This window comes from Pleurodeles waltl, chromosome 5 (genome assembly GCF_031143425.1).
Source record: "Pleurodeles waltl isolate 20211129_DDA chromosome 5, aPleWal1.hap1.20221129, whole genome shotgun sequence".
NCBI lineage: Eukaryota > Metazoa > Chordata > Amphibia > Caudata > Salamandridae > Pleurodeles > Pleurodeles waltl.
The window spans coordinates 76,640,058-76,663,910 of NC_090444.1; the positions used below are offsets into that span (position 1 = coordinate 76,640,058).

A 23,853-nucleotide genomic window follows, 5' to 3' on the forward strand; every position below is an offset into this window, starting at 1 on the left:
GTTAGGATATCTAAAACACTTAGTACATGTCCTACCTTGAACATACACTGCACCCTGCCCCTGGGGCTACCTAGGGCCTACCTTAGGGGTGCCTTACATATGAGAAAAGGGAAGGTTTAGGCCTGGCAAGTAGGTACACTTGCCAAGTCGAATTGGGATTTGAAAACTGCACACACACTGACACTGCAGTGGCAGGTCTGAGCCATGGTTACAGGGCTACTAATATGGGTGGCACAAACACTGCTGCAGGCCCACTAGTAGCATTTGATTTACAGGCCCTGGGCACCTCTAGTGCACTTTACTAGGGACTTACCAGTAAGTCAAATATGCCAATCATGGATAAACCAATCAACAGTACAATTTCCATAGGGAGCAATTGCACTTTAGCACTGATTAGCAGTGGTAAAGTGCGCAGAGACAATAAACCAGCAAAAACAGAGTCCAGTATACCATAAAAACTGGAGGTCAGAAGGCAAAAAGACAGAGAAGACACGCCAAAAAGCTGGCAGGTCTAACACCTGCTGTGTCCAGGTAAATGTTAATGGGAGCCAGGAGTTCCCCAATTGACTTCCACTGTTCACACCATCTTATGCTACTTTTCAATACTTTTCCTGTCCTCCTCTTGAAAGTGGAACTCCAACTTCTGCCTGCTCTTTCTTGGGCTCCAGATTTAAGAAACGCTGTATGTGCCACTGCTTTTCCCGGAAGCTCGCCTTTACAGCTGGACATGAATGCTACTGGGCAGATTGTGCAGTCAGACCAATTTCATGTCCTTCTGCCCCCTTAATATACATGGGGTGCACTGTCCCTGTTTGCGCTGTTGCATACCTTTTAAAGGGTGATGGATGAAAGTGCATGGTACATGGCTATTCTATGCTCTGGACACCAAGAGCATTGATGTAGGTGGAAGACTACATAATAGGACTATGATCTGGGCAAGCACACATATTTTCACTTACACCTAGAAGAGCCATTTAACCATGAACCACTCAGTTCCAGTGATCAGCCTAAATGCTGTCAAGGCTCAAATGTCAGCTGAGTGAAGTAGGTGAAAAGAAGATCTTCCTCTGTCCAGCAATTCTCAGTTCCATAGAGCCTGATAATTGTTGTTGAGTGTCTAAGCATGTTGCTTCGGTTGTTGCTTCGTGGCCTCAGAGCTGGGAAGCCATTACGATGCATGCGGTGTGGTTGTCAACCCCCAGGACTTGTCCTGAGACTGACCTGTTTACTGCATTGTACAACAGCTAACTCCATTTCGAGGTTCCCTCATGTACTGCCCTGTGGCATTTAGAGTCAATTGGACTCCAAGGAACCTCAAAGCGATTATTGAGTCCCTTGGCTCCCCAAAGCAGCCACCTTCAGGTTCCCCTGTACAAGCAGCCATACACACTGGGGAACAGATGATGGGCAGAGTGAACACGGTCACGGCTTTCAACCACTATGTTCTATCTCCCGGTGGCCACTATCCAACGGAACTCCTGCCACTGCCAGCACTGCTTCCGACACTGATGATTCTGGTATCAAGCAATGCTCGGGCAGCTGTATTCAGGCCGTCCGGTGAAGGAGCTCTAGAACTGTCAGTCCCATCCCTGTATGTGGCCCCTCGCTGATCTACACATCCCCTCCCCTGTAAGGTGCCTAACAAAGATCCTGATGAGGAAAGTGCCCTCTTGGGAATCCATTTCAAAGGTACATTTCATTTTAGGAATATGAGGTGAGTTGATGGTGTGCGTGATGCTGTAGGAGGGCACAGCTGTGGGTCCTCCTGTCCTACTGTCCCAGTGGAGACTGGTCTTCTTGACCCTGTTCTGACCTCAGGATACTACATGAGGTCAGTTGTACCCTTTTAGCAGATGACTTGAAGATCCTCACAGAGATCTGAGAGAGGCTTCACTATTGCCTGTGGTGAACAATATGATTGACACCAAGTGTAGACTGGTGCCAAAGGACACTGGCTCCACCAGCCACCTTCCACCATGGACAGGTGTGCTTTTAGAGGTGCAAGAACTGACCATCTTTATCTTTCACTCCACAAGATGAAGATACCAAATTCATGAACTTAGGTTTATTTCCTTGGATAATAAGTTCCAAGCAGGGGTAAATAAGACAATTCTAGCACTCCTCATGTCTCCTTTGAGGTTTGTGTCCCAAGCTGCCAAGGCCTTCTGGGTTTTTGAGAATGGAGAGGGAACATTTCTGATCACTTAGGGGAGAGTCACCCCATCCTGAAGCAAGTGGATCTGATGGTGCCGCACTGACACACTACTGTTTGCGATTATCTTCCCTTGGGCAGCTATGAGCATCTTCTTGCTCAGCTTCCATTTTGATGCAGTCAGCTCAGATGTACAAAATCTCAGACTAGCATGTTGTCCTTGTTGGGAAGTGATTATAAAAACAAGATCCCACTGCACACATGTATTAGAGAAGATCAGCATACAAGTGTGTATTCGCTGATCATACTTCAATCTCATTAAAAAATTCTAAGAAAACTTAAGTCATATTTAGGGACATCACTGTGATGGAAAGCTAGCTTCAAAAATCATTATTTCTATCCCGTCTGCTGTATTATGATTCCATTACTTCCAATGGGAATCATCACATGGCGGACAGGATACTTGTCACAATTGTGACGGAGTAACCCGTCCACCAAACTCTAAATCAGGCCCTCAGTGTTTCTCATTCCTGCCAAATCTCATGGTTTTAAAATCACAGAGGGAATCTTGTCTGGCTCTGAACTGCTGTAGATTCACTTTAACATGGTCAGAATGCCACAGGCAGCAGCTCAGCCTCAGACAGATCTGTGGGAACAAACATCTTGTGCAGCGAGTCCCTTCAGACTCTCTCTCTTACCAGTGTTCACTCTGGCTTTGGATGACTGGACTATGGTTCACCGTGGGATCATTTAACATAGTTAAAACAGGGACCTGGTCCTCAACTCTGCACAGGGCACAATCAATGTAACTTAATTTAGGCAAATGCAAAGGGTAGTTTTAGTGTTAGTCAATACTGCATACTGACAATTTGTGTCATTGTGCTCAAGAAAAAATCCCCCTCTTCCTATAGAGAACCTGCCCCGAAAGCAGTGTCTTCTTCTGACGTAGTTAGAACAACAACGTGCCTTGTTTCTAGTATCGTCCCAAGCCAAACCTTTCCCCAATTTTCACATCTTCAGCTGCATGGTACCTGCAGTTCAGCGTTTGAAGTGTGGGTTCCATGACTGATCCTCTGTAAAGACGATGAATACCGTCTCCTTCTCTGAAATCTTCCCCTTCTTTGAGGGCTAGCTGACAATCCGCCAATCACCGCCAGTGGGTTTTAACACTGTCTCTTGTTTCAGTGCAATAACACATGCAAGCAGCAGTTCTGCATCCCTGTCTTTAAATGCATTAACGATGAAACCCAGGCCTATTGGTTTCACCAGTGCTTGTTTTGTTTATTCACAACTCCAAATGGCTTTCCCCATATTGGCACAGTAATTTAAAAAAAATGACAGCTGCATCATGCTGTATGCGTACACATGCTTGGTGGCACACACATATGCGTACGCCATCATGCTTGGCCACCATAGTGTCAAGACCGGTACGTACACATGCACATCTACATGTTATTCCATTATTTTTTATTTCTTTCCTGATGCTACAGAGCATCAACAAAAAATCATTTCTTTTTGCTAATGCTGCACAGAATCAGCAAAAACATTGCAAAGCCAGCAGTTCACAAGACCTATTGACTTTGCCAATGGTTATTATGAGTAGAACCATCCTTAACTCATTGATATAAACGCAGTGCCAATAGGTGAAAAAGGTAAGGCGTTTACCCTACAGTCCATTAGCCTCAGCTCAGAAACTGAAAAGGACACATACAAATTAGATATGTGGTGACCGGACGTACTCCATTTTCGGTTAGTATTGGACCCACACATTGGTCTTTGTTTTTCGCGAATATAATAATAGATAATGAAGAACAACTTCATCAGAAGAAATTGGAAAATTCCACTTTTGTGCTCACAGTTGGAGATTCTTCAGAAATTGCAATCCCCCATTTTCCCAGTTTGAAAGTTACACATCTTTTATATACCTGATTGTAAGGAATTAAACTTTGTGGGTATGGCTTCCACCCTTTTTTGGAATGGTTTTGCTGGCACTAGGACTTTGTTTGCTTTGACGCTGCCAAATAGTCTCATAGCATGTGTGCTTCCCCTGAAAACATATTGTGAACCTGGTTAACCCTAACTTGCCTATTTAGCTTTCCGTTAAGACAGCTGTACATGGGCTCACCTAGTGCACCAGTGGTGTGGTAGCTAAAAGTCATATCTGGACTGCAATGTATATTTACACCAACCACATATATGACAAAAAAGTGTAGCTCCAGGGAACACCACTGTGTCCTGGCTGGATGCTGATTTAAAACCAATCCAGTACCACTTATCAGGGAAAAAGCTCTGTCATTTAAAAATCCTACTTTTATACTTTAGATAAGTTACACCTAAGTGTGTCCTTTAACCTCACAAAGCTGAGTGCTTTATGCATAGGAGTGGAACACACTAACATTGTGGAAAAATTCTTCCCAGCAGTGCACAGTTGTCATATTCCTTTCGACACAGTGTGGTAAAGTTAAATTTTACTTTGAAAAAGGTCTAATTATAAATAAAACTCTATTTTTACAATTGGGAAAATAGTATAAACTTCCTTAAAAGTTATATTTTACAAACATTAAAGTAAGGAGTGAATGTAGGTTTTTAGTATTTATTGTTTAAAAGTAACTTTTAAACAATAAACTTTGTTCAGCATGACAGCCAAACAAAATGGAACCAGTTCTGCTGACCTGCCTTTCCTATAGTGGCTGTAATTAACATTCAAATTAAGTTTGAAGTGCTGGCCTGCTAGGGACAATATGTCAAGAAGCCTCTTGCCATGCAAACAATGACCAGAAATGGGGCTCAGGTGACAGCCTTCAATCAAGAGAGGTCTCTGAGTTGAACCTCTGTCCATCACAGGAGGCAGCAGTCTAAGCTGTTTCCAAATCAGGAAAAAAGACTGCTTCCTCATTTTTGTAAGGGTGGATGTGAGAGTGGATTGAGGGCTCCTGAGAGTGAAGCCTGACTTGTGCCATTTTTAATAAGGGAGTCTGGGAAGAGTTGCAATTGAAAAACAAAAAAGTGGGGGACCATTGTGATTTCCCTGCCCAGGACCACTGCTTCTTGGATGGCAACTTTAGGAGGGGAAAACAAGTAGCAGTCACCCTGCCCTAAAAATGGAGGGGTGAGCACCACTGTGATCTGTCATCCTAGAGGCAGAAGGGCCACCACATCAGGAGTTTACAGTGATGATGCCAGCTGAGGCTCCACCAGTGCAAACCCAGTGTTTCCCTGACTCCAGTAGTGGGGGGAAGGAGACGCCAGCTTGGCAGAGGTGGGTGACCTTCTAATTAAGAAAGATCACCCGCTCTTTGAAATGCCCATTTGTAGCTTCTGGAGTAGTAGGACAAGGCACCAAAGTTCTCTGCAAAAGACACCATTGAGCCGGCTACCGGTGTCCATTTTGTCCCAAGGAATACTTTTTTATCTGGGGCTGGGGGCTCTGGGGTACTGCTGCAAAGAATTATCCAAGCCTATGGAGCTCTCATCTGCTGCAGCCTGTTGAGTGTCTCCCTGGAGATACCGACAACCAAAAAAGTGACTAAGCTTGAAAGTAGTACTTAGGTCAGGATGATGTAAAGAGTGCATCATAGTGGTGAAGAGGCGTTGGCGGCTACAAAATGTGACTTTGTCCCACTTGGAACTTGTGGCACCAAAACTGAAGGCTTCAGCAAGAGCTTGGTGATGACCTATCTGACTTAGAGGGACCCTCATTGGCTTCCTCATTGTGAGGTAATAATAGTAAATTGGCACTTTCCTTGACAACATTTTGGGAGTCGACATTGGTCACATTATATCAGTCAATCGATATTTTGATAGCGATATTATGACCTACAAACGCTGAGGTCAGGATGGTTCTGCTGCTCATTGTAACGTTGTATCTGCTCTCCTCTAAAGAACGCTCTGATTAGTTGTATGTGAAAATCACAGCAAGAAGCTGCAATGTCTTTCTTCCATTATCAACACAAAAGGATGATGGACGGAGTGCTGAAACTTTTCAAACACTCACACCCCCAGTCACAGATCTGGGTTTAATCCATCGTTCTTTTGCTCATAATGCCACCCCAGTTTGGACCCAGCCATATGCAAATCAGTCTTGACTCTGCTCCCTATGGGAACAGTCCAGCCTGACCTGCCAGGCCAGATCCTTGCTGGACCGGAAACAAGCATCCTGGGACCGGTTTCAGGGTATCACCCCTGATCAGCTAGGCTAGCTTGAATCCAGTGAGTACAGGACCTACATCTGGGTATACCCTGGCCAATAAGGGTGACTTGAGCAGCACAAAAGAATGATGGACAGAGTGCTGAAATTTTTCAAACACTCACCCCCAGTCACAGATCTGGGTTGTCTTCCATGATCTACTTTTCTGTCCACTTACTTAAACATTTAATAAGTAATTATGCTCCAAGGTACTGATCTGATTGTATGTATGAATTCAGTTTATAAATCGTTGCATCTCTGAAATATTCATAAAATGTTTGAAATGTACAAAAAGAAACTTTTGCGAAAGTGTGCCTCCTTAGATGCCAGTCACATAATTCTAATACTAATTAACATTATGTGCTTATGTTATTGCTGACATTACACTTATTAAGATGCAAGAAATCACTGTCTGTGTTCTTCATTGGGTGGAAGCATGAGTGTGGTTTGAAACATCCTAGCCCAGGATATTGCGACTAAAGGTGTGAGATATGGAGTCCATCAGGAATTAAGAGTACATTTATATAGGCAATAGCTTAATAGCTTCTGGGTGCTGATTGGGAAAGTTCCATGTCACTGGTATAATTGATGCTAGAGAGGTGACAGGCTCGGTGGAACTACCAGGATTGAGCTTTGTAACCTCCAGTTTCATCACTGGATCTATTAATCCACTGAGACATCTCACCACTTACTGCTCACCACATTGGATCACATCAGTAGGTTTTGTAGTTCTTATTTCAAGACCCACTCAGCTATTGATCGTAGAAATGTTGGAATATGTTGTATGACGTGGCGAGTCCTGTGTAATGGTTATCTTTGTCTCTGTCTCAGACCCCCTTTCTGCAATAATTCAGATCCGCGCACGATCTATGGCAAAATCCTGGACGGTGCCATCAACTTCCCCAGCTCCCTGAGTGAGGCTTCCTGCTCCCTCATCTCCAAGCTCTGCAGGTATGTCCCTGTCCCTGGTGGGAAATGCTCTCTTGTGCCTTCTTGGCGCTGTATTACATGCACTGCACCCGACTGAGCAATTATACACTGGTCCACAGTAGACAATGCCATGTATACATGGTGCACATGTCAGTCTTGAATTGATCTGTCAGTGCAAACGTCGTTGTAAATTTGCCTGGTTATGCGTACAACTGTCCTCGTTCATCTGGATGTAATCTGGCTCCACACTTTCATATGATCTTGTGAACCAAACTGTGGGCCTGATTTAAAGTTTGGTGGACAGTTTACTCCATCACAAACGTGGCGGATATTCCGTCCACCATATTACAATGTCTATAGGATGTAATAGACTTGTAATATGGCAGACAGGATACGCGTCACGTTTGAGATGAGTAACCCCACCACCAAACTCTAAATCAGGCCCTTTGTATGTAAGTGTGCATGTAAAGTTACCTATGTAGCACAAACCTAGCCGGGAAGCGACGAGAAGCAACAGAACTCTGCCCAGCGAGCGGAAACCAAAGGGAACGATTCACAATTGTTTACAACGAGGCAGATGTTTCACTCTTTAATCCCAATCCATTCCTAATGATTCCATTGAGGAAATAAGTATTTTTTCACACTATTGTCCAACGTCAGTTGTAAACAGTTACCTTCCCCAGGTGAATGGAATCACACCATTGTTGTGTATCACCAATTGTGCAGGTCTCCAACAAGAGAAAAATTGCAGTGAAAATATAGGGATTATCTCTTTATATTGATGTGAATCTGTAGCAAGTTGATCACACGTTTGGACAAAGGACAAGGTGGACCTTCAAATTGATGATACAACCACTTTCGGTTTCATTGAGATTGTTTTTGATATTTTTAATTCCTAGTGTCCTACACAGGGAGCAAGCAAAGGGAGACATCCAGAATGAGATCTGATTGTTGTGTTAGGACAGTAACAAATGTGGTTTGAGGGCAAAGTCAACCTGTCTGTGAACATCTACAATTCATGAAGATTCCCAGTGGTACACCTACAAAGCAGCACCAGTCACAGGGTTCCCTGTGTACTACTGGGATTGTCACGTGACATTTGTAGTTCCCACAATGCCGGGTTGTACGCAGGGGACAACGTTACATGGGGAAAGGCAGCCCGCCGTGCAAATGAACATTTGTTTTTCTTTTTCTTCTTTTTTCTCCATGGGGAGAAATACTTTAGAGATACTCCTTTGCTCTACATCCCCTTGAAGTTCGGTGGTGCTCTGTTCCCTCATCCCACCCTGGAAGGAGAGTTACTTCAGTCATTCACTGGAGGGATCCTCAACTATTAAGTGTGAAAAAAACAGAAAGTAAATTTGTCAGTGCCGGATCAAAATTGGTTTAGAAACTACTTTGCGAGTTGTTATTATGAATGATGTGTTAATTGGCACAAACTCTCACAATGGTAACTGTAAAGGGAAATTATCCCCTAAATTAGTTTGACTTGTGCAATAGCCAGCACAGAGTTTTAGTAAATGTTCTTGATATTCTCATAACGCTGTTAATCCTGTGTCTTTTTATGCATTTTTGTACCTGATTCCAATACTGAAGTATATTTGAAATATCCTAGGCTACCACAACCAAACTTCAGGCTCTTGACACTTGCATCACAGCAGTCCCACATGCTGTTTTAAAGGTCACAAATCTAGAGCCCACATTAGGTGGATGAGTTTGAGGCGCCAACATCCGATTTCCAGCTGCCAGGGTGTGAGATGCCAGCTCCCCAGATCCAAGTAGAGGGGTCTGAGATGCCAACTCCTGAGATCCATGTGGCCTAAGACGCTGGCTCCCAAGAGCTTGAGGTACTGGCTTGGCCAATCTGGTGTAAGGGCAATGCCAAGGTCATGTGGTTCGCCCATGTTATCTCATTCCATCTCTGCCCACCATCACATAGGGAATAATAACTCAAGCTATATCCTCTTCTACTTCTTCCAAAGGCTAATGTTCTTGAGTAAATTATTTGCACTTGACACAGTTGGACAGATACACACCCAGCCAATGCCAGAACAAAAGCATGAGCAAATCTTGGGGAAAGAATGCTGACTAAGTCAAATGGTGTAAATCAATCACCAAACTGCTTCTCTCAGGCCCATCACACTGCCATGATCTGGATTTCTTACCAGCTGATTTGAGAAAAACAATCAGGTAATTAGAGGAGTTGTGAAACCACAAGTAATGGCAGATGATCCAAAAGAAAACCAATACCCACAGGAGAGTATCGAGGTATACACTCAAGTACGTCCTCCTAATGTCTAAACCCTCTCACACAAGATACTTGAGTAGATAAAACCAGCTAGATAAATCAGCTTGTCCTGTATTGATCAGGGAACCATTGTACTGGGTCATAAAAAAGATATTTGAGAAGTTGTCTCACCCACAACTTATTGTGGCATGCTTCATCATTGGTGACCTCTCACACTGGGGTAGGACAGTGCCACTCCAGTGAACTCAACCGAAGTACGTAGACCTGGGTGTTGTTATATATCTATTTCAGGCTAACTTCACTGGTCCAGTTGAAGTCTTAAAGAATAAACATAACTAGGGGTATATCCCAATAAATCTCCTTGATTATTGAATACCCCTGGTATCGAGTAAAACCAGAAAGTGTGGTCAGTGGATAGAATATAATGATTCATCTGACCACCCAAAATACAAAGACTACCAACATGTTTTTACCTATATTTATTGCCAGCGGATGATCAGAGTTCTTCGTCAGGGCAATATGCATTTCCTAGGTGTACTGTTTATGCATTCCATGCAACAAAGTAGGGAAACCTATTTGATTGCATTAATACATTCTAACCTTTCCATATTAGTTGCGGGGTCATGCCCGCATAAATACACACTACCCAGTGGAGATTTTCCCTCCCCCACAACACTTACATAAAAGGCACACAGTCCTCTGTCTGTGTGTGGGGCGGGATGCCTTTACAGTGCTTAAAAATACTCTTGGGTACTGCCTTGTCTGCAAGGATAAAAAATACAAAGCAGTACCCAGCTGGTGCCTACCCTCTCAGGAAGGGCTAAAAAATGTGTTTACCTTGTAATTCGTTGGCTTGCAGCACAACTTTATAAAACTGTGGATTGTGCCACAAACGTCAAATCACCAAAAATGCAGGTGGTTGGCAGTTTTTCCAAACAGGTTTACCAACCCTTACTCGGGCCAGTGAATAGCTATGGACTGAAGAGAAGAGATTACGTGTGCGAAAATACTATAAGCTACAGGGGTTGTATGTGGAAAGGTACTGTAAGCTGTAGAGGTTGTGTGTTTGCATGTTGTAGAGGTTTTTTGTGAAAAGGTACTGTAAGCTACCAGGGTTGTGTGTGGCAAAGTACTGTAAGTTACCAGGGTTGTTTGTGCAAGGTACTGTAAGCTGTAGAGGTTGTTTGTGATAAAGTACTGTAAGCTACACATATTTGTGATGATGTACCTGAATGAGTAATAGCAGACTGTTTAGATCTGGCTTGACAGTGCAGCTGTCAACAGACCTTATATGATCAACAAGAAAGCGCTTTCAGATACTGCTAAAAGAGGGGCTTAGGTTCCACCTGCATGTTGGTTCCCCTGACTATAGGATTTGACTGGGCTGACGTTGTGTGCTTCTACTGAAAAGAGTAGCTTTATTGCGCTTCTTGACTTTTGGCAAAGCTTATACTAAAAAGAAAAGAAGGGCAGAATTGGTTAGGGGGTTAAGCCCATGGTCACGGCTACAAGCCTGACTTGTTTATTATGAAACGTTACCACGAAGGCAGTAGGCCTGATGTATTGATTGTGAAAACTATATGGTAACATCGATCCATTTAAAGGTGGACTGTTGTTACTCTATATGAAAGCCTGTGGAGAATTATTTTGTTACATTGAATCTCACAGATTACATGCTACTGTGTCTCTGGACTGCTACAATGGATCTTACCCCGCATTCATCAGTCCTGAGAGACTTCGGAGATGCCTCGGTCTATGGGTTATTTGTGCCAAATCATACATCTTCCCCCTCACTCAAGACTTACCTACAACACTGGTAATCCTAGGACACAGGGGCCTTCAGTGGGGCACACACTCTTAGATACCTAGGTATCTAATGTATCACACCTACTCCGATTGACTGGAAGGCAACTTGTGCAAAGCAATGTGTGCCTTTTGATCTCACAGGTGGCCTTCTGGGCCTCCCAGCCTCTCACAACCCCAGGACTCATAGCGGTGGCGAAATGGTGATCCTCTCTCGCCTTTTATATTACTTTCTTAACTTACTCCTGCTCATACCCATGGCAAGCATATTTGGGTTTCAAGACACCACAGGCTTAGATAATCTGAGGCTCCAGGCTGCCACAGGAGGGATGGGAGCTGCAGATTGTCAAGGCCACTGCTATGCAGCACAACGTCAGGGAGAAACCCAACTCAACGCAACCAAATTTAGAAGGAGGAACTGCATAGGCTACTATTCCATCTGTCATCCACCTCCTGGCATGGCCTTCCTCTGCTGCTTAAGATACCACTCCAAGTTCTGAAACACAACATTCAGTATACTAAATCGAAGATGCAATGCGCCCCTGCCATCCCATTGTTGGGATTTCCTGCAGCTCACCCTTGGGAAACTCAGACTGCGGACAGCAGCAGGGACAAATACTTTTGGCGACCACTATGATAGGGGCGTTATCCAATCTTTCCAAATATTAGCTGACACCACAGGACTTCTTGGGAGCCAGTTTTTGCTGTGTGGCATATTAATGCACACACTTCACCGGTTGTGGAGTGGGGACTGAGGGGACACCACTACGCATACATTGTACACAGTGGGGCATGGATGGCGGCTTATTACATGGATTTTAACAGGGCCATGTTGGAATCTACTGGTGTATCTCTACAACCACTCGGAGACTGGTGGAAAGAGTGCTCGGGATGATCCTACCAGGAGGAGTGGCAGAGAGCACAGCATGACTCCTGCAATGCACACTTTAAATTAATTCAATTTAGCATTTTACATAAGGCCTACCTCACCCCTTCCAGACTTCACAGAATTTACCCAACAGCAACCAATGCCTGCCCTCGATGCCAAAAGGCCCCAGCAGACTTTCCTCACAAGTAATGGTATTGTGCACCTTGCTGTCTGTTCTGGATGGGAGTCCTGAACTTAACTGGCAGAGGTGTTGACTTGCCCGCAGGTTGACCAGTTAGAAGCCTGCTTCTTAGGTATCTAACCTTGCCCAATAAAGGCCAACATATCAACCAAATTTCCAGGCTTGCCGTTAATAGTCACCAGGTGAGCCATAACCATGCGATGGAAAGCACACACTCCCCCTACACTGGCAAGTCGGAAACAGACAGAGGTAACCCAGGCGGAGGCAAAGAGTTAGAAGACAATCCGTGTTGTGCAGAATGGCCAGAGCAACATACTGGGATACCATGGTCAAGGAGTTCAAACACCATGGGACAGAGAGTAGACAAGCATCCCAAACACATGCCCCATCCCCTTCAGTGAACACTGCTCGACAATGCAACAGGTTCAAGGCATCTTGTCTGGTGTGACGGCATTTCCTTTCCTAATCCAGCCAACGACGAACCACACAAACCCCGATACACGTCACAGTAAATAGCCACCTCCCCAAAATAATTTGAAACCAGATATATCTCAAACAGGAGAAGTACCACCTTTGTGGCCCGGTTAACACGTTCTGTGCAGTGCCCAAAATACTGACCTATAGTTAGCCCCAAAAGCCACGAGGTGGGCACTCCTGGAGCGAGGGATTGGGGAGGAAGGTGGGAAAAGGGGTTGTTTTTCTTCTTGGTTGAATAAAAGGTACTATTTTGCTTATTCTTTGTAATTGTATGGCTATATGCCTGTTGGCTGCCTTGTGGGAAAGCTTAAACTCCATACAGTCGGTCTGAGTTGGTTATGATGACAAGCTATAACACTGATTGGTGCACTGGGAAAAGTTACGTCTGATGAAATAAGTCTGATATTCTTATTATGAAACGTTATAACAAAGGTTGTAGGCCTAGCTCGTTTATTGTTAAGAGCATTTGTTAAAGCCAGTAGGCCTTTAACAGTTGGTTGTTATTACACTGTGTTGCAGGCTATCGACAGGCATTTTGTTGTATGCAGTCTTGTGCATGACCATAGTAAACAAGGGCCACCCCCTCTGACACTGAGGGTTTTTGGTATGCATTTTCGAGAGTGTTTTAGATTGTTTTGCAAACTGAACTTTCTACATACGTGTATGTTTATAATTGTATGCATGATGAGTGGCAGGTTATGTGCACCTGACTCGGCCGGTGTTAAACCAATATTAAAGGCTATAGCCCTTATCGGTTCATTTTGAAACGTTATCTCAGATTCCATAGATTTGATCTGAATATTTTGAAATCTTATGACAAAGCCAGTAGGCCTGACTTTGTTAGTGTGAAACACGTGTTAAAGGCAATAGGCTTTGAAGGATGGAATGTTATTGCACTGTGTTAAAGCTTGTAGCCAGGCATTTTGTTACATGGAATCTCGCAGATTCCCATTGTAGGCTAGCGTTGTGGTGTTGGTGACCCACTCAGACAAACCGTGGGGATAGAAGTCGTGCAAGATGTGATTTTATGTTGTTTTGCCAGTACTTTTATTATGATGTACCTGATGGCTGCCTTGTGGGAAAGCTTATGCCCAACAGAGTAGTTCTGAGTTGGTTATGGTGACAAGCCAGTAATAAAAATTGTAGTCCTGATTGTTATGAAATGTTATAATAAACGCAGTAGCCCTGAAGTATTTATTATGAAAAGGATATATTAAGTTCAATAAGCATTTAAGGGTTACTTGTTATCATTCTGCATTAAATCCTACAGTTAGGTAGTTTGCTACACACATCTCACAGAATACTTTAGAAGCCAAGGAGTTTGGTGGTGTTCACCCCCTTTGACACACCAGGGGTGTTGAAGGTTTGCACTGTAAGCATCCTTGTTAGACCCTCTTAGGAGAGATAGTAGTTTGTTTTCCCAACTGTAATTCTGTATATTTTTGTAATGTTATGACTATGTGTTAGATTTGTGTACATGGATATTTTTCTGTAATATTAACTACGTGGTTTTATACTTGATGATGCATTCACACACTAATATAGCACTATTGACTTTCTAACGAATTTCCTATGGCATACAGAATTGTGTTTTTCTGAATATTGTAAACTAAGCCTTAATTTGGGCCTAACAACGATCTTGTTCCAAATGGATAACTCACTTGCTACATTCTGCAGTTTGTTGATTCTGCAGCACTCAGTCAAGCAGACTAGATGGTATTGGCATAGAGTGGACAATATGAATATTCATATATTGGGATATTGCTTAGAAGCTAAGGCCATATGATGCTTAATGAAGCTCTGCTCTGATTTGCTGAAAATGTAACATTTTCAATCACACAACAGAGATTTAGCAGTTTTAGTGATTTAATATGCAAACATAGTTATAAAAACCCTGTATTTGGGGGGCGAGCCAGGAGATTTTCCTGGATATTTAGCTTCTGCTAGGGATGCTGTCCATTTCTCTATTGATTTTACTGCCCACTTGAGACTTGAAATATTTGATTTTGCACTTCTCTGTAATAATGCATTTTCTGGGAGACTTCATGACATTGATTCTGTACTGCACTTCCTTTGAATTTTTGTAATAAACCCTTTGAACTATTCCACTGATCTAGAAGTCAGTTACTGAGTGTCCCTTTCACTTAATTGCTTGTAACTGTGATGAGCTGGGAGATGCCTTACCTGGGAGACACATTGCCTCATGAAATTAAGGTTTAACACGTCTTCAATCCATTGAAATGTGGGTGTTTTGTTCAGGTCATATTATTGGGGTTTCAGATTTTGGGGTTACCCTGCCCATATATGCCTGGTGGTTGCCTTGCACTAAAACGTATGCTCAACACAGTAGGCCTGAGTTGGTTATCCTGACAAACCAGTGACAATAGCTGTAAGGCTGCTTCACTAGTCAAAGGTTTTTCAGATGCCACACGTCTCAGCTGTTTTTCAATGAAAAGTTACAACAAATCCAGCAGGCCTGACTTATTTGCTATGTAACACATATGTTAAAGCCAAAAATCCTTTAAGTGGGGATTGTTTATCACCGTATTAAAGCTGGCAATCAGGTGTTTTGTTACATGCAATCTTAAACATTACCTTTGTAGGGAAGTATTTTGTTGCTGGTTGTAGTACTGCTCCAGAATGACCAACATGTTCTATCCTATCCTGTGTGGCCATGCTCGAACTTTAATAAATATCTAGACTATGTACAACACCTTGCAAGACGGACACCCACTGCTATGTTTAGTTTTGCTATTGAAACCATATTTCCGCTGTGTTCAGACAACACCATGTTTTCATTTTCTATTTGTATTCTAGTAATTTACATTGCATATGTTGTTGACCTTATCTGTGCTTTATTGTGGTTGTGGCCAATAGTGAATGCAAGAATGAATCTGCAGATGGATGAATAGGTGTAAGCGTGCAAAGATGAGTGTCAGAGCGCATGTATGATGACTTATTGAGTGCCTAAACCCATCGGTGACAGAAAAGGCACTTTAATTTATAAGCTAGATCTATTGTCATTGTCAATGTTTATTTCAGACTTGTTAGTGTCAGTTTTTGGGCTGATGCTAATGCTAATGCTCCAGACAACCACTAAAAAATGAACATTTATTCCACCAATAAAGCACACAGTAAGGCCAGATATTATGATATATTTTGACTCACATACGATTTTAAATTGCTAGCTGCTTATCTAAAGGAGGAACACTGATGCTGAGACAAGATGCACCATAAGGTTTATGTATGACTATTTAAAAAAACGAATACTTTAAGGTGGATAGAGGCACTGCCAGATATGCCTGTACTCATAATAATATGTGTTTTGGGTAACTTACAAATTCTCAAGAGTGGCTAAGGCACGTGCCACGAGGGCGGGCCCTGGCATGTCTTTTCACTTCCTTCCACTCTCATGTTATTTTCAGGCCTCGTCCGGGTCAGAGGTTAGGAAACAACAGAAACGGAATACGTGGTCTCCGGAAGCACAGGTAGGTGGGGCGGGTTGTCTTTTGTTTGTGAATTTATCACATGGATGATAAGGGTGGTCCTCTGGGATTATCAGGAGATCCCCCTTGTCTATCAAACGTGGTAAGGTTTGTAGGGCCTCTTCGCTCTTGTGTGGTCAGACGATGCACTTGAAATGCTGAACCTTCTTGAGTAACTCGCTGCATTGTTGAGCCCTTGGTAACATGTAGGGTCCCACTTCATGCTGCCTTAAGGATCTTTCAGAAGGTTGAGGAAGCCTCCTACAATATCAACTAAAAATCCCTAAAAACTGTAGCATCATGCAAAGCAGAAGAACTTGATGTACCTTCTTTATAAATTAGTTTTTATGTTTATTTTTCTAGTTCATCATCATTGATGCTGTCACAGTCAATTATTGAAATGCGATTTTGTCCCAGTTCCGATTTCCAGTACCATGACGTCACTGATCCGCAGCTGGTGGAACAAATGTCCACCAAGCCTCAAAACATGCTTCAGGATTCTTTGAAGTACCAATGGAGGATTTGGGAATCGTTACTTTTCCGTCTGCCCCTTGTCCACCAAGATGGACCTAAAGAAGAACATTAGCTTTGTACTGTTGAATTTACACTGTTCGCTACGTCCTCAGCCATGCCCTGATACTCTGGGAATCTTCAAGGCATCACTTTGCCTGCGAATTGCTATAACCACTCAAATTAAGAGATGGACTTACAGGTCCTGTGACAGTATATCATCCCCTGGCCATGAGACAAAAGGACAGGCAGCCAGGGCTGACTAAAGGGTGGAGACTAGGGCACTAAAACGTGGAATACGAGAACACCCAACTCTTGGGAGGGACTTTAAATATTTATTTTCATAAACAACTTGGAACTGTGGGATTTCAGCATACATCCAGGATCGGGATCTACCTAGATGCTTTCCAACAGGTCCATGCTCATTGGCTGTGGCAAGTCTCCTTGGAGATTGATTATGTATGTGCCTGCTCGATCCCGGCTGGGATCAAATCCAAGTGCATTTCCACTCAGGATAATATCCAGGATTCCATAGGTTGGGTTATTGGAGTTGTAGAAGGATATTCTGTTGCAAGGCCATCTATGCCTTCCGAACTCTCCTGTGCAAGCTGTATGGCACCCTTTGGTTCTTGCCTTAAAATCTAACTCAAAGAGAGAAATCTTTGCTGCATGAGTCCTCAGTCAAAAAATGCGTCTCTGACACAGTACTGCTTGAAATGTGTGGATACCACAGACAGCATCACTAAACCATAACATGTTGGGGAAAGCAGCATACAGTCTGAACTCTGGGCCTGAGCTCCTTAAGCTGTGCATGCTGCACGACTGATAGCCCCTCACAAAGAAAACAAGGTGCAAAAGAATGCCAAGTGCATGCTAACTCTTACACTGCTGCAACACAAGGTGATGGATGGAATGCTTGCATTATATCAGACGCTAGCAATCGCTCGGGCCGCACCCCAGTCCACTGTTTCTCTCCAACCATGTCACCTTAGTTTGGAACCAGTCATATGCAGATCAGCCTTGAGTGTGCCCCAGTAGGAAGACTCGAGCCCGAACTGCCAAGCCAGGCCCTCCTGTAACCGGAACACAAGCAACCCAGGACTTGTTTCACCCTGATTAGGGCTGAGGGAGGATTTGGCTTGTCAGTTCGGTCCAAACTCCAATGGCATGTTGAGCGAAAAATGATGGAGTGCGATGCAGTCCGAAAGATTGTCAGTGGCTGAGATTAATTCAAGCATTCCATCCATCCCTATGTTCTGATGCCCTAAGTGTGATGAGTGTGCCCTACTTGCTGATGAGTTCTAACGTGGGCGAAACCAGTCCTTGGTTGCTTGGGTTACGGGAGTGCCTGACTTGGCAGTTTGGGCTGAACTCTTCCTATTGGAGAACAATATAGGCTGAGTTGCATCTTGCTTGGTGCAAGTTGGCACGGCATGGTGGGCGATGCACCCCAAGCGATTGTCAGAGGATGAGATAAATTGAAGCATTCCATCCATCCCTTTGCTTTTGATGAACTCTTCCACTGCTGGCAGTACTGTGCTATGCTACACTCACACATCATCACTGCACATCCAGCCTTGGCCGTAAAGGAAAGGGCTGGATGGACAGACCTAGGCCTTCAGGAAGACCCATTGGAAAACAACATAATACTCCTCCAGTGGTCAACACTCACAGTGCACTCAACAACATTGGGTGCTATAGTCTAATGAGAAACCAGGGGATGGACAAAGACCCTGAGAAAACCTAACCATGCACTCCTATTGCCCACAATATTGATGCTTCCCTGCACGTGTATATCACAACCAGCACTGATATATTCCAAAGTTCAAATTTCAATGTTTTTTTTTATATCTACTTGATGAGTTCATCAACTTTAACCTGAATGCTAAGTTTCATGATTCCTATAACCATAGAAGCCATTTTATTTGAGGCAGTACATCTGCACATTTCCTGCATCTTGTGCTGAAGCACAGCATTCAATTCAATATTTGGGAAACACAAGTGTGAATTTAGGAAAATAATGAAATCAGCAGTATCTTCATCTTCTATGCAAGGTCCTCTCAGATTCTTTCCATGAGAAGATCCCGTCTCCTGCTCATGAGATAGCTTTGTTGAAGTAACAGTTTCTATCACATGTTTATGCTCCATAGATTTATATTGGGAGAAAGGTGTACAAAAACCATTCAAAACTGCACATGTTTCAGCATGACATGCCTTTTTGAGTGAGAGCTCTGGTTGGTTGAAATGGAAACAGTTGTGGCCTGGTTATGTGCTGTGCCTTTTGCTATTTTTGCATTCATCGCGTATTGGACGTCTAGGTCTCCTGGCGCTTTGTGTTTTATTTTAACAACCTTATCTACACATAGTACATGGCCCAGGTCACTGACTGGCTGGTAGCTGTCAACCTGTGCATGCAATATCTTCTGAAAGTAAATCTGCAGAGCACAGGATGCCTTGTTTGTTTGAAAATGTGGCCTCGGTGTCACCAGTGTTAAAGGCACAAGCAGTCAGGAGACCTGTCATTGTAGACTTGTGTTCACCGTGGTTCTGAGCAATCACAAACCAGACAGTAGGGAAGTCTTACTGGTTGCACCCGACATGTTCCTTTCAGAGTAGGTGATAACTGGTACCAGCTTTTGTGCTGGCACTAGAAGTATGTGTGGTCTTATTCTCTAATGTACTTAACACTTCTGTACATGTAAACATTATCACACTTCTGACTTCGCTTGACTTTTATTTATATACTATTTATATTCTACTTATGACATACTTGTTTTATTCCACACTAACTCCTAGATGGTTTAACAAAGTAAACTGGAAGAAGTTATCCTCAAGACAGCTTGATGCTCCAACACTTCCCTTAATTAAACAGGTATGTGCACTTTGATTTTAGCCAGGGTACAAACTTGCAGCTTACCTGTTTTGCACTGGATTAGCCAGATCTTAATCAGATAGTGCCCCCCCCCAAAAAAAAAAAAAATAGAATAGTAAATACTCACAAGTCTTCTTCTGATCTGCAAACATTCTTATTTAAACAATGTTTTGGATTAAGTGTTAACAGTCCAGGCAATTACCATGTCTTGCCTTTGCCATTGCCGGCCATAGCCATATTCATTTTCATTTTCTCTCCCATAAAAAAATTATTCATTCTAAAGCCACCTGGTCATAGGTGGAAAGGATTGGGACATACATTGTGAGACACTGCATCTTTTCACTCTGTTCCTCCAATTGTATAATTTTGTGTTTCATGCTGGTACAATGGAATATGATTTGGCTGCTTTACCAAGACCATCAACAGTAACATGATGGTACTGTGCCTCGATAAAGGGATTCCATTGGCTGGGCGGGATGGAGAAGAAGTCTGCTGGGGCAAGCCTCAGAGGATGCAGGCAAGCCCAGTGAAGGTTCAGTTGGAGTAAGAGAACCTTGAAGATGGAAACCTGCACTGTCCCTCCTCTTCGGTGCTGTGCAGAGCAAGATCCAACATTTCGAGCCACAGTACGCTCCAAATGAATCAGCAGCACACATGGAGGACAAAGTTATGGAGATGCAGTCTAATATATTTGAGTAAGAGTTTGGATGCAGTTACATGGATGTCAATGTCATAGAAACATTTGGGTGAAATCTTTTGAATTTGCATATTCTAGTAATCTATCAAAAAGAGGGACTAGTGATATTTGTGAGATTACTGGCCTGCAAAGATCACTTTCTCCACTTTAGAATCAATGCTGTGAACAATATGTAAGATTTGGGTGAATCCTAGAGTCGGTCATGCAAAGCTGCAAACAGTCAAACCTGACTTGGGAGGCAGAGAGGAAAATTCTTTGAAACCACTAGAAGGCGGGGAAAAAACAGTAAAATTAATGATAGTAATACATATCCCAAATTATATCAGTAATAATCATTGCCTCTGATGGGCATCGAACTCACTGATCCCAAAGAGTTTGGAATCAGCTTTAAAATTCACAGAAAATCCTGCAGAGGGCGATCATCAATAGACGGACACAATTATATCATGGCGGTATAGATACGCAGTTGCAATGGCAACGGAGTATCTATACCGCCAAAATAATGGTCCCCTGCCAAATCTAGATACGTGCAGACCTTAGGTTTAATCGAAGCAGACACTTCTCTGTCTCCACAGTGTTTAAACTCCTCCAGCGGCCCTGCAGAGTTCGGGTCATGCGAGACCCTCTAATTCCACCTATCTAATTTAGATGAGTGGAATTAGAGATCAGTTTTCACTGCCCATTATCACCAGGAAAGCCCTGGCGGTAAGGAGAGTGAACACTGCTAAATGCTCCCCCCACCATGGGAGACGACTACTATGGGGGGAGTATTTTCTTTTTTATTTTCAAAAAGAAAATCCAGCTACGGGATTTTCTTTTTGAAAATGAAAAAAGATAACAGTTTGGTGCATAGGTCCGTTATATTGATGGAGCTCTGCATCAAACTGTAAAGAGCATTGACAGGAACTTCCATGACAATGGTTTCTACCAAAGCTTTAGAAATGACCGTCAGCTTGAAGGTCATTTCTAAATGTGGCGGGTGGAGTAGTCTCGGATGTTAAGTCCTTCACCAGGCCAATAAATATTATCCACCTATTATGAATAAGACCCAGAGTTCTTCTGGATTCCCACTGATGAGATCAGGTCGATATAGAATTAAAATGTATTTTTTCAAAAGAGGGGAGTCCCATGACTGTTCAGCCAAAAAAGGAGACGGGCTCATAATATACATATGTATATGTGTACAATGTATAAATATTAGTGAGTGCTAATACAATGTAAAGACCTTGCAATTAGTGTGCATTTCCTTTTGCAATGTTTGTGTTTACTCTACCCTTTTTGAGAATTAAGAATTGTTTATTTCCCTTGAGACTGCACTTTGTTAGGATATGTTAATTAAGTTAACCTATCCTGGATTGTCCGGTGGGACCACTTTTTGTATGTATCGCAGTATACCCAGTTCCTTCGGCTTTAAGGGTAACCCCGTTGGTATGTCATAGGTGGGAAGGAAGTCACCATCCCTTTTTCTTCCCTATCTTTCACTCCTACTGAGGAATGTTATTCCATTATTGAGTGGGAAATGCTTGCATGTATTTATTGGATGGAACATTTTCAGTAATTTTGGAGGAGTTCTGGATTCACACTTTGAACTTATCATAAGCCAGTCATAAAAGTGTTGAGTTCTAAGCATATGCTTATGTCCACTCCAGGTATTGCAAGAATATCAATTTTACTGATTGATTACAGTAATTTAGTTGAATATGTTCTAAGCCAGTTCCCATTCCTGTATAAGAATGTACAAAGAGTAATTAAAAAGAGTTTGTGGTGGCCTCTGTAAGTTGGGCAGAACTGAGTGCAATCTTCAGTGAAGAACATGTCAATAGTTTCAGTAAGAATAGGTTTTGTGGAAGTGAGAAACTACATCAGAGATGGTTGGCCTGAAAAAAGTACCTTGACAATGATTTTCAAAGTTTCTAGGAAGTAAGGTCTGAACTTACAGATTAAGGTGTTTTTTTATTGAGAGGAGACATAATGAATCCCCCCATTGTTCTAAGGAAATGCATTCTAAATCTTAATCCAGAAAGGTGTTTATGGACAGTAAAAAGAAAGGAGAGTCACGGAGCTATATTGGTGGCGTGGGTTCGGCCACTGAGAGACATGTAAGAGAGTGTTCTGAGTGTTGTGGTGCAGGTTAATTACTTTCCATCCTTCCTTAACGCCCATTCTCTGTCCTGATTTGCCCTTGGAAACCTTGGGAATTGATGTTTTAGGACCCATTTCCAAGGGTGGAGAATGCTTTAAATACATGATTATATAGTTTGACTTATTTTCTAAATGGTCTGGAGTGAGTCTTGTTAAACAGGATGATTCTGAGGCTGTGAGGACTTTTTGGATGACATTTTTCAAGAGAAGGTCTAATGAGGTCTATTTTGAGAGATAATGGTACTCAGTTCCAACCTGGTGTTTTGAAAGGTTTCTTTTTGCAAAATGGTATAAAACACAAGTGCACATCTCTTCACCATTTGATGGGAAACAGCACTGCGAGCACTTAAGGAGGGTGATATTGTGTGTTCTCAAGATGTGATGGAGGAACAGAAACTACTGGGAAGTGGCAGCGCTGAGGCTGATTTGGGCAAACCATATTACTCCGATATGTACTGGTTTTAGTCTGTTTAAAGTCTTGAGAGGCGTTTCACTTAGGGCAATCTTGCTTGGAGGTCAAGCTGTAGACAAAAGGAGTTTTCTCTTAATGTTGTGAGAAGGAATATCAAAATCTCACATAATCGTTACAAAAGCCTACTATGACAGTAGACTTGGTGTTAAGTGAGTGGTTGCTAAGATAGGACCTTGTGATCATGGGAAGGATGATGTATGTGGTGGGAGGGGAAGTGGTATTTTTTCTCGTCTTTTAACAATTGCTGAATTATACTGTAATTCAGACAAGCTAACCAATGGTAAGGTGTGGCATCCCAACAAGTTGTCTTTACTTCCTGAACATGAGTGTAGAAGAATTGAAGAAGCGTAGGACCCAAGAGTACGTCTTCCTGAGCTCTGGTTCGATGATGTGACTCAGGAAGGAGCTGTTGATGTTGGAAATGAGGGTCGTAGTCAGGGTGGCGGAGCCGACATCCAGGAATCTACTTTATCTTGAGAGGTCCTCAGAGCGATGGTGCTGAGACTTCCAGTCATAGGTTGATTGTAATGGAGGCCGTGGGACCATTGTAACAACACCTGAAAAAGGTTGTCAAGCATCAGAGACCATGGTACGGAGTTAATCTTTCTTTTATCTTTGCTTTTGTTGTTAAGATTCTTATTCTAGAACTGGAGGTGAAGGGAATTTGTCAGTTGAGGTGATGATTTCTGTGAGTGGCTGCAGTTTTCAGGGTTTCCTTCTTCTAAATAAATCCTGAAGCTAATTTACCTGGCTTACGTCTCTTCATTACAGGCCTAGTTGTCCTCTATACAGGGGTGAGTGCAGAAATC

At 42.9% G+C, this 23,853-nt stretch overlaps 1 protein-coding gene across 1 annotated transcript in view; it reads left to right on the plus strand.

The window, feature by feature from the left end:
* Positions 1–23,853, plus strand: part of LOC138295370 (cGMP-dependent protein kinase 2-like) — a 256,512-nt gene that overhangs the window by 227,889 nt on the left and 4,770 nt on the right. The window contains exons 18-20 of the mRNA XM_069233613.1: positions 7,170–7,289; positions 16,292–16,354; positions 19,658–19,733. Coding sequence (XP_069089714.1) covers positions 7,170–7,289; positions 16,292–16,354; positions 19,658–19,733 — 259 coding nt within the window. The remainder of the gene's footprint in view (positions 1–7,169; positions 7,290–16,291; positions 16,355–19,657; positions 19,734–23,853) is intronic.